An 11993-nucleotide genomic window follows, 5' to 3' on the forward strand; every position below is an offset into this window, starting at 1 on the left:
TTCTTCAGAGGCACCATCCACCTTATTTGGGGGAACGAAATCTCTCACTGGGGCCTGAGGGTAGCTAATAAGCGCAGATGCCCTCCTCTGCCTGCCTAGCGCTGGAACTACAAACACATGTCACTATACCTGGCGTTGCTTTGTGTGCAGTTTCTGCAGCTGAACCTTAGGCCCTTATAATTACACAACAAGCACTTTCCCAACCGAGCCATCTCCCCAGCCCTGAGAGAATCAGCTGTATCTGCTGAGATTGGCAGGATGACCCAGAGCAAAGCACTGGTCCAGCATGGGAGCCCCTAATACCTACAGGATAAAGTGCTCACGGGAAGGACAATGAACCAACCGAGAGCTCACATCCCTGCTTGGTCAGGGTCACAGTGTACAGCTGGTGCTACCTGGGACAGTGTGCTGGGCACCACAGGGCCTCCAGGACTCCCTGGTTGCTTCTTTAGTACTAAGAGGATGTGGTACACATAGAGAGTAGGGCCATGTAGCCATAGCCCATGCCAGGATTCCCACATGCCAGCAGATGGGGAAGGGACCTCCCTAGTGCAGTGCATAAGACCTGTCTGCGCTCTATGTGCTACCATACAGTTTGCGAGCTTCGGGCAAGAGGCTGGAGGTTGAAACACACAAAGACATACAGACAGAGAGACAGAGACATGGACCTCTAGTCACTGGTAAGAAGCTCTTTATTCAATAGCACCATGGAGGCTTATACACCCAACAGTCAAGTGGGCCAACAGGTGAAAACCTTATCCTCTGATCCTCAAGGCCAAGGCAACCCGTGCTCGTGAAGCAGAGCTGGTAAACAACTTTGACCCAGCTTTCAGTAACTCAAATCAGAAGGAAAGTAAAGATCTATAGCAGGGAAGAGCAGCTGGGGGCTAGGACTCCAAATGGTCCCAACACCTAGAGCCATTATCAGGAGCATAGACACACGGACACCCTGATTTCTGACTTCTGTCCTTTTGGAATTAGGGGGAAATCGTTGTTTTAAGCCACCTCTTGGTGGTGATTTGGTCTGAAAGTCACAGACAGCTAATCCAGGCTCATTGCTGTGGCAGGGAGAGCCGGCTACTGGTGTGATCAGTCCTGGGAGACTCCAGTGCTGAGCATTTGGGGGTACCAGGGAGCACAAGCTTAATCCCAGCTCTGCCACTCTGTACTGACAAGCTGGGTCAGTTATGTCACCTCTCAGTGCCTCAGTTTCCCTTTCTGGAAGTTCATGATAATACCAAATGCCCCATAAGGCCTCCAGCCTGACTCACACTGGTCAGCCAATAATGATTGTTTTAGTTTCCTGTCGCTGGGATAAAATGTCTGGATAAAAGCAGCTCCAAAGAAGAATGGGCTTAACGGTTTAAAATTCCAGATTATAGTTTAGCACTGTGGGGAAGTCAAGGCAGGAACATGAAGCAACTGGTCACATCCAGTCTAAAGCAGGAGAATGAATGCCTGCATGCTTGTTAGTGCTCAGCTTAGGTCTCTTTGATCTCCATACTTACAGAGTCTAGGAACCCTGCCTAGGGAATGGTGCTGCCCACAGTGAGCTGAGTCTTCTCACATCAATATAATCACGATAATTCCCCAAGACAAGACAACAGGCCAACCTGATCTAGACAATCCTTCACTGAGACTCGCTTCCCAGGTGATGCTAGATTGTGTCTTGGTGACAATTAAAAGGGACCAACCACTGGGCAGTGGTGGTGCAGGCTTTTAATCCCAGCACTCGGGAGGTAGAGACAGGTGGATCTCTGCGAGTTCGAGGCTCGTCTGGTCTATAAAGTGGGTTCCAGAACAGCCAGAGTTATTACACAGAGAAATCCTGTCTCAAAACAAACAAACAAACAAACAAACAAACAAACAAAATAAGAAACAAAAATTGACCAGCTCACTGATAGTCCTTTTTTTCTTCCATGTTTTTCTGAAGATGGGTTTGCATCAGGCATCCCCAGTTCCAAGGCCAGCTCCACATGTCCCTGGGACTTGGCAAGCCACTAATACTTTTAAGTCCCAGTGTCCTTATTTACCAAATAGGGCTTACTGAGGTATTAGCTTGGGTCTTACATGTAACACCCAGTGCATTTCCAGCAAAAGGTCATGGTTTAAACACACCAAAACTACTCTGTGGTAACAGATGATAGTCTGCGAAGGGCTTGCTCCTTGAAACCTGGCTCCTGACCTGCAGTGTGAGCTCCACCCAGGAACTGACTAGAAATGGGGTCCTGGTCCACACTTGTAGGAAACTGCTTTTTATGAGGTGGCCCCAAATTTTCTCCTAAGACTCACCCAGAAAATGGGCTCAGAGGAGAGGTGCTTCGGTCCCCATCCTACACCAGGTACAGAGCCCGGGAGGCTAAGCTGCCAGTGGCTTCTTTCACGGGGACAGCTGGGAGACACCTGGAGAGTGGAAGGACAATTGATTGGCTTTTGGGGGAGCAGCATTTCCCATTCTTCTTGCTGACTGCTGAGAGGAGCTCAGATGAGGAGACAAACAGCAAAATGCCCACAGGAAAAAAATGAATGAGTCCCCAAGAGTTTGCTGTTGTTGTTGAATAAATGAATTCCTTGATGATCAAATGACAAGGAAACCCTGGAGAAGGCCGGAGGCCATTACCTCTAGAATGTTCCAGCCCTCAGGCCACAGTTAAAGATTGCCTCCCCTGTCTGACCATGACTCCCCCTGGACACGGACTAGCAGGTGCAGCACCTCTGAATAACTCCAGGTGCCTTGTCCTCTCCTGTAAGGTCCTGAGCCCCAGGCCAGACCCTGTCAGATAAAGGCTGCCATTGTGACAGGTACAATCTGAAGTTGCCCTCTTCTCAGGCTGCCAGCTGTCCATTTCTGCTGCAGTGAGACCTCCCTGAGATGACTGTGCTGGCTGGCAGTGCCAGATCCTCAGCTCTCTGTTTACATCCCGGCGTCATCTCTGATGGAAGCAGAATGTGTCTCCCCAGAAGTACCTACTCGACTTAGATCATTTTGATCTAAAGGTGATGGAAAATGAGCAAGAGAAGAGAGGGGCCTCCTGCCCCACCTTCCACTCTTCCAGTCTGATCCAGATGTCAACTCTTCTCCCTGTGGTCTGCAAAGAGGCTGGCTGCAAGTTCAGCTAGCTCCTGGTTGTTTCTGCTGGAAGGCAAATGCTGTGAATACCATTGGTTAATAAAAAATCTGTTTTGGGCTTATTGCAGTGAAGAATAGGGCAAGGCAGGAATTCCAAGCAGATAGAGGAGGAGAGAGTAGGCAGAGTTGAGGAAAAGCCATGTAGCTGCTGCAGGAGATAGATGCTGGACGATGGAGCCTTAACGGTAGGCCACAACCATGTGAAGATACACAGATTAATAGAAATGGGTTAATTTATAAGAGCTAGCTAGAAATACACATGATTGGCCAAGCAGTGTTTTAATTAATACAGATTCTATGTAATTATTTTGGGTCTGGGTGACTGGGAACAAACGAACAGCCTCCGATAACAGGCAAGGCTCTGCCTCTAGAAGTCACAGCATCTCTTTAACCCACTCATTCTCAAAAGTGTATTTTTTGTTCTCTGCTGAGAAGCCAGATACCCAGGCCACACCCCTACTTAGTTGTGGAATACCCTTTTTGTACACTGTGAAGATGTATCTTTGCCAAGGCACTTTCTGATTGGATGAATAAAGAGTTGAATGGCCAATAACTAGGCAGGAAGAGGTTAGGTAGGACTTTCAGGCAGAGAAAGAAAGAGAAAATAAATCTAGGTGCAGAAGAGACATCTGAGAAGATGGAGAGAGAGCAGGACATCCAGAAGAGGTAAAACCCACAAGTCACATGGTAGCACGTAGATCAACAGACATGAGTTGATTTAAGTTATAAGAGCTGGTTAGGAACAAACCTAAGCTAAGGCCAAGCTCTCATGATTAATAATAAGTCCCTGTGTCATGATTTGGGGGCTGGCGATCCAAAAAGTCTGCTGCAGTTAGTTCTCTTCCTCCTGTATCGTCTGTGATTACGCGAGGTGGGCTGCATGATTAACATCTCTGCTTGCTCTTCTCTTGTTGATCTTACTTTGTTGCAGAAGTCTCCTTCCTTCCTTCCTTCCTTCCTTCCTTCCTTCCTTCCTTCCTTCCTTCCTTCCTTCCTTCCTTCCTTTCTCCAAGTGTAGTCCAGGCTGGCCTGCCTCACCCTCTGTGCTGTTTAGTTTCTCATCAGCTTGACACAAGCTAGAATCATCTGGAAAAAGTGATCATCAATTGTGAAATTTATTCCATTGGCTGTAGGCAAGGCTTTAGGGGCATAACGATAGATGCTGGAGGGCCCAGCCCACTGTAGGCAGTGTGACCCCTGGGCAGGTGGTCCTGAGTTGTGTAAGAAGGCAAACTGAGCAAGTCACGTGGAACAAGGTAGGAAGCAGAGCTCCTTTATGTCTTCTGCATCAGTTCCTGCCTCCAGGTTCCTTCTTGAGATCCCACCCTAACTTCTGTGAGACTGTGATTAGGACCTGTAAGCCAAAGAGACCCTTTCCTCCCCAGGATGCTTTTGTTCATAGTGTGTATCACAGGAGTGGAAACCAAGTTGGACAGCCCATAAGGCTAAGGTTGCAGGTGCAGTACTTGCTAATATTCATACCTAGCTGTCACAAGCCAGGCTCAGGCCCGGCAGCTCCTGGCCTCTGAATTTTCCATGCATATGCTCACTATCAGTTTGTATCTAGATGCGACTTCGTCCACAATGAGATGTAAGTGGCACAAAGCCACATACTCATAAGATGCACGGTGCACATCCTGAAACATTTCCTGTTCCTTTCCTGCTGTGTGCATAAGAGAAATTAACATTGAGATAATTAAATGAGAAAAAGAAGAGCAAAGGGCAATAGCAGGTTTACATTTATTACCGGCCAAGCGGGATGTGGCCATCTCACAGATGGAGAGGCAGGCCACTCTCAAGGAGCAAAGTCAGTGGCAAGATCTCTCCTGACCCCCTGGCTGGGTAGGGCTCATGTCTAGCATCAGCACTGAGAAATGTTAAGGGCGTTCCTCTGTAAGCTATTAGCTTTGTTCTTCAGAGCTGTTTAGGACATAGTCTTCCCACAGGCTACCCAAAGCATCTGCCTGCCTTGAGCAGGCACAGGGGAGGTCAAACGACCATGAGTGTGAGCAAGATAGTGAGCAAGGCCCTGGGCCTATTTTAACTTGGATGGCTTGTCTTGCAGAAGTCAGGATAGTCAAAAGCCAGAGTTGGGTTCAGAAAAAGGGATTTCCAAAACTTTCATTTTGTGCTTTTGTACCTCAGAGCCAGACTCCGGTAGGGATGTAGATCTAGCATCTGAGGCAGAAAAGCAGGACTTGGGACAACAGAGAACGGGCTGAACTGTTGTCTGACCCCGGCAGTGGCTGTGGCTCAAAGGCCACTCTTGTCCTCCCTCACCTCCTGTCTTGTTGCTGTGACAAAATGCTCAGCAAAGGCTACTTAGAGAAGAAAGGTTGCAGGGCTCCTGTCCATCATGGCGGAGGAGGCACGGCAGCAGCAGCAGAAGGCGGCTGGTCACATTGTATCCAGTCAGGAGGCACAGAGCCAGGTGCTGGTGCTCAGCTGTCTGTCTCCTTATCCAGCCATGGAATGTTTTCATTGAAGGTGGGTCTCTTTCCCTTCAGTTATCCCATATTAGATAATCCCCTATGCCCAGAGGTTTGTTTCTATGGTGATTCTAAGTCCTATCAAGTTGACCATCAAGATCAATGAACATCCTTCCTGACTTTGATGGGACTGGACAGGGAGGCTCCAGTGGCTTCTCCCCATGGCAACAGGCCAGGAATCCCTCAAGACACAGCAAGGCCATGCCGCAGAAGATACTCTGGCTTCCCTGCCTTTCTTAGGTTAAGGCTTGGTAGGTGCCCAGATGACAGTAGGTCATGCATAGTGCCCATTCCTTCAGGGTCACCACAGGCAGGGAGGTGGCCAGTCTGGTAGCTCCCAGGTGCTGCAGGTGGGGTGGGAGTTTGAGGGGCAGCAATGTAGTGTCCTCAGGCACTGGGTGGCTGAGACCCCCCGAACTGGGATCCCCAGCTGCAAGGAAGAGCAGAGGCCGCAGGACAGCAGCTTCCTGAGGTTAGGACACACTCCCGGTACCCGATTCCTCCCCTCACCATGGCCCATGGATCCTCAGACCTCCAAGTTCATATTAGGGGGAACAGCCAGGGGCAGGGTGTCTGGGGAGAGCTAGTGATTCCTAAAAACTACAGTCTCCTGAGCCTAAAACTGGGCCAGAGACTGTGTTTATTTTTTTTCTGCTCTTCCCTGATTCAGAAAGAATTAAGAAATTTATAATTATCTGCACATTTGTGTGTGGTGTGAATTAGTTTGAGGCCTCAACACTTGGCATTTGAGTCTCTCGAACATCAGGGACTTAATTAGTTTCCTGCCACAATGAGGCATAGACTTGGTGGTTTAAACAAAAGTCCACTTGATCGCCAACAGTGCCCGGAGGCTGGAGATCTGGCCAAGGTCAGGGTTAGCTGGTTCCTTGTGAGGGCTGTGACGGCCACGCTGTGATGGCCACGTGGGCTCTCGGGCTTATGGAGGCAGCATGCCCATCCCTGAACCCATCCTCAGATAAAGTTCTTGCCATGTGCCTGTCCCTATGTCCAAAATGCCCTTCTAAGAAACCAGTCACTGTCTCTGGAGCAGGGGCCTTCCTCCAGCATGGCCTCATTTTTCTTAATGACATCTGTCTGCAGTGACCTAGTTTCTAAACAAGGTCTCACTATGAAGTGCTGGGGGTTAGGACTTCAGTACGGGAATGGTGGTGATGGTGGTGTGTGTGTGTGTGTCCAACCCATGGTAGTAACTAAATTTTGCTTGTATTTCATGTCAGAATGTCACTGGCCATTTGAACAACAACTGTCATGGAGAGACTGTTGTTCACCACAAACACCATCTCTCCTCCATTTCCAATGACTTCCATGTCTGTTATGTGCTGGGTACATTGCAGGGCTGGGGAGGACATCAGTGAGCAAGATTTGAGAGAGCCACTCTCCTGTCACCTCCACAAAAGAGCAACGGCAAGGTGCACCTTGGTCTTCCATTTGCCCTGCAGGCTCTAGTCTGGCCTCCTGGGTCACCACCTCTAACCCTGAGGTGGGCAAAGTCCCTTTAGGTGCATCTTACAGAGGAGGAAAGCAAGGGAGAGCCTAGGTGATGGGTGGTGGCAGGTCACTCTGAACCCACTGCAGCAGGCTGGGACAATGTCTGACCTCAACTAAGTCAGTTCTCGATAACTTCCATACTGCCTAATCAAACACGGGGTATCAGGAGAGAGGGGCAGGGTGGGGAGAGGTAGGGGGATCCCTTACTAGGACATGATCACACTGGTCTCACCCCTATGACCTGTCCAAACCTACATTCCTCCGTAAGAACTTGTCTCCAAATAGTTTGTGGAGGGAGAGGCATAAATTAGGGCATCAGCACAACTCAGTCCTAAATAAACACTAGCTAATTCCAGAATTTTCAACCATCCTAAACAGAACCCTGGGCCCATTAAGCATCCATTTTTCATTCCCCTCGTAGCTGGCAACCAGCTACCTGCTCTCTGTCTTTCAGGATTTCTCTGATCTTGACGGCTTGCAGAGAATCATACAGTACATGCAGTACATGGCCTTTTCTGTCTGGCATCGCTCACACAGCTCAAGGTTCACAGAGCCATTTGTTTTCTTCCATGCTGTGGATTGGCCTAGGGCTCTGGGCATGTGAGGCCCAGTGAGCTACACCTCCAGCCCTCACACCTATGTTTGTTTCCGGAGTCCCAGAGAGCCAGGACCCCAAGGATCTTGTGCAAGCTCAGACTGCTGTTGTGTGGAGCATCCACTGGCCAAGACAGTACTGAGCATCTGAAGTCCCAGAGAGGCTGCTAGGAACATTTCCTAGTCTGAATCATCCACAAGGCAATCCAGGGTGAATACAAGACCCAGAGCTGTGGACAACACCCAGTAAGCTGGAAAAACAACCAAGCCTGTAATTTCCCTTTTGGGGCGGGGGTGGTCCTGTGTCCCCACAGGCTTGAGGAGGCTGAGGTGTGCAAGTGTGCTTTGCTGTCTGCAGAGAGCTGCAAAGATGTCACAGCTCTCAGGCAGAGCAGCCAGGGGAAAAGAAACTGGCCCGGCCTGCTTCTGAGGTGATGCTGCTGCCATCTGCTGGCCGAATGGAAGCCTGCACAAAGCAGCCAGGGAAAAGGTAAGGTGAGTACCAGCAGTCCATCATGGACACCAAGCGGACAGGTCAAAGGACCAAGGCGTTACACAGGTGTTCAGAACCCGGGTGCCAACAAACTTTTAAAGTTTATTTTTCATAGTTTTTATCTTCAAGTTTCATCTATGTATCATAAAGCTTACACATGGCAAGTATACAATCAGTGACTTTTAAAATAAAATTTTAATTTTGCAAGGGTGGCAGAGTTGTATGGTAGACCCTAAGAGTCTTGTCCTTGGCACACACATCCCTCCATAGATGCTTATGACAGGGGAGTTGTGACATGAGGACTATGGCATGTACCTGGCTAAGAGGGATCCTTAAGGATGGGATGAGGGGTCAAGAGGCAATATAACCCCTGGAGGGATCCCTAAGGACAGGATGAGGGGTCAAGGGGCAATATAACCCCTGGAGGGATCCCTAAGGACAGGATGAGGGGTCAAGAGGCAATATAACCCCTGGAGGGATCCCTAAGGACAGGATGAGGGGTCAAGAGGCAATATAACCCCTGGAGGGATCCCTAAGGACAGAATGAGGGGTCAAGGGGCAGTAAAACCCCGGAGGGGAGGAGCTACTGGAATGAGGAGCTGTCAAGGCCATGGGAGATGGGAGGAGAGGGCAGGATGGAAAGGGCTACCATTCACCAGCAACCAGACATCTCATTCAAGTTCAATCCAGGCACTTTATTCAAAGTACCCATACTTAGGCACACCCATGGACAGGATGCTCAACCCTCATGAAACTCTAGGTCTGTCTGCTGTGCCACCCTTGGGGAACCATGGTGTAGTGAGTGGCTAGGAAAATAGAAAGGGAACCTGATGTCACTCATGACTGACAGTTCTCTAGGCCTGGCTATTCGCTGTGGAATCCTGGCCTTGCCAGGTTGTCTTGTCAGGTTCATTGCTTTTCTGAGTTATAACTGTGAGAGGGTGCTCTCAAAGATGCCATCAGGCAATCCACAGTGTGCTACAAGGCAACCATTCCCATGGTAGCTTCAAGCACACCCCGGAGCCAGTACCATGGACATGTCAAATCAGCAGAGTCCCTGAGGCCTGAGGGATGGAGTAAACTCAGGCTAAGGAACTCCGTCAATGCTGGAAGCTGCCGGGGACTTCCAAGTGGGGCTATACCACTTCAGGCCTGTAAAGAGTTCATCTCACTCTGAAGCAAGCCAAGAGAAGATCCTGGGTTGCCAAGAGTAAGGGTGTTCAGGGGACTCTGAGGCCCCCATACCAGGCTGGTAACATAACTGGACTCAGTGCTTAATATTTAAGCCTTAAATTAAGTCAATGACTTGGCTTAATAGAACCAAGTCAGTGATATTTATTTCATTTCTGGTTGGTACTGAGGATCAAACCCGTGATCTTCTACATGATGTGTATTTTTATAGTAGTAAGGTCTTAAGATTAATAAAAATGCTAGAGAACTGGGTATGGTGGCACATGCCCTTCATCCCAGCACTTGAGAGGCAGACACAGGTGGATCTCTGTAAGTTCAAGGTCAGCCTGGCATACTTAGATGGTCTGAGGTTAGTCAGGGCTATATGGAAAGACCCTGCATTAAAAAAAATAAAGAGTAAAGTCCTGGGAAAAAATACAAATATAAAACACGATACAGGAAAGCAAGCTCATTTATTCAAATTATATTACAAGTTCCATAGACAAATAGAATCTGTATAAATATTTTAAAAAATAAGATACTAAAAATTTCTCTTATAAAAATGTAAAAATAAAATCTGTATTTTTATGTATACATATGTCATTTAACAGGACTGATGCTGTACAGTAGCTGATGCGAGGTCCATTGCCACATTGATGTCCATCGGCTGTTCTCATAGCCTAGGACCTAGGCTGCTGTGGAGACTGCCCCACACCATCTTCCTCTCTGGGACCAGCAGGTGGCAAGAGCTCCTGGGCCACAGATGGAGCTCCCACAAGCACTGGAGGGGAGCCGGCCTAGCAGGGTGCTTCTCGTCAGGGTTCTGAGATGGTACATCACTGTTCCAGCTCGTGCTCATTCTGCAACGTCTTCATTGCCAGCCCCCAGAGAGTCATGCTAGAGAAAAACTGTCCCTCAGAGTTCCTGTACGTCACCGAAGGTGCCCGGCTGCCCAGCGGCTCGGTGCAGTGGTTGTCCAGAGTGGCCAAAGAAGAGCGGGTCACAGCCAGACCATCAGCCTGTGAGTGTTCAGCACGTGCCGAGGGGTCCACATCTGAGTAGGCATAGGCGTGCGGCTGGCTCTGCAGCTCCTGGGGCTTGGCCAGCTTGGCAGGGTCCAGGCCTAGCTTGTCCTGCTCACTCATGCTAGGAGGGTGGATCATGGAGCGTAACTTACAGTAGGAGCCAGTACAGTGACCATCAAATGCTGCCACAGAACTTTCCACTGGGTGTACAGGGAGCTTGACAGACACAGGCATCAGTGTGACGGACACATCCTGGGAGAAAGAGTCAGAGCTCTGAGACCTATCCATGTCAGAGGTCTCAATGGCCTGGCTCAGCTCATCCAGCGCAGCTGGACTCCTGGCGTCAGCTCTGCCATGCATCTTCTTGTGCCGCCGCAGCACGGCAGAGCGTGTGAAGCACTTGCTGCAGATCTCACAGCTATAAGGTTTCTCCCCCGTGTGAGTGCGGACGTGCCTGCGCAGGTCTCCTGAGCCCCCAAAGCACTTCCCTGAAGAGAGAAAGCAGTACTTTAGAAATGGAAGGATCCTCTCCTTCTGAACAACTGATCTAAGGGTAGTTCATGGTACCCTCACTTTGGATAAGGTCCCTCTCCGATGGCCCTTGAAGTTTGAGACTTGGCACAAGACTCTGGGGTTTCAGTGCTGCCCAGTGGCTGCTCCCTTATCAGCTGAAATACAGATCTCAGCAGAGTTACTTCTGGGCTAGGTTGCTGTCATTTGAGCCTGCAGTGTCCCTTAATGCTCCCCAGCTGACGATGCTATTAGGAAGGATGTGGAGCCTTAGGAGATGGAGCCCAGCTGGTGGAAGGGAGTCATTAGGGCTAGACCTCTAAAGGAAACCTTGATCCCAAACTAATCTTTCCTCTCCAGTTCCCGTCAGGAACAGTGGTGGTGGCAGCCAGGTAAGAGCAACTGTTACTACAGCAGCGCCACATGGCCAGCCCAGGACCTAGGACACCCCTTTCTGATGTCTATTCAGTCAGTTTGTCTTGGGGGCTGCAGACCCCTGGCCCCTTGACTTTCTTTGCTAGCCTCAGACTTTCTTTGCCTGCTGGAGTGAACTGAGCAAAACAACTTGTTTACCTGTGCCTGTAGCTGCTCTGAGCACGAGACCTTGATGGCAGGAGAGTGGTTTCTGGTGAAGCCTGCAGCTGAAAGATCCCGAGAGCTGGGGAGTGGCCAGAGCCCTATAAAAGCTGCCCCTGAGCACAATAACGTTGGCATTCTTGTATCAAGGATGACCCGTGTCCCTGTCTCTGTGTGCCTCTTGCTGAGACTTGCAAACTGACCTGTAGTGGCATGGGCGCTACAAGTTTGTACCAATGATGTGCACATGCTTGTCCTTCAGCCTGTTCCCTTGCGACAAGTGGAAACTCAGTGGGTAACTGCAAAGGCCCTAACATGTCGAGAACTCCCTCACGGGACACCCCCCCCCACACACACACACACACACTGGACATACTGAGAACTTCTCACTTTACCGAATGCCACTGTCTGATTTGTTAGGTAACAAGTGCATTGTGGGGTGGGGGTGCAACGAATGCCCTTTGTTTCCTAGTGTGCTCCGCACTCCACCGCTTCCC

The 11993-nt window shown here is 49.6% G+C and overlaps 1 protein-coding gene across 2 annotated transcripts in view; it reads right to left on the reverse strand.

Moving 5' to 3' along the window:
• Window positions 1-9948: 9948 nt before the first annotated feature.
• Zbtb49 (zinc finger and BTB domain containing 49) overlaps window positions 9949-11993 on the reverse strand; it is a 21593-nt gene continuing 19548 nt past the window's right edge. For both annotated transcript variants that reach the window (XM_005365962.3, XM_026788677.1), the window contains one exon: window positions 9949-10898. In XM_005365962.3, coding sequence (XP_005366019.1) covers window positions 10222-10898 — 677 coding nt within the window. In that variant the 3' untranslated portion in view covers window positions 9949-10221. The remainder of the gene's footprint in view (window positions 10899-11993) is intronic.

The sequence above is a fragment of the Microtus ochrogaster genome, unplaced genomic scaffold (genome assembly GCF_000317375.1).
Source record: "Microtus ochrogaster isolate Prairie Vole_2 unplaced genomic scaffold, MicOch1.0 UNK5, whole genome shotgun sequence".
NCBI lineage: Eukaryota > Metazoa > Chordata > Mammalia > Rodentia > Cricetidae > Microtus > Microtus ochrogaster.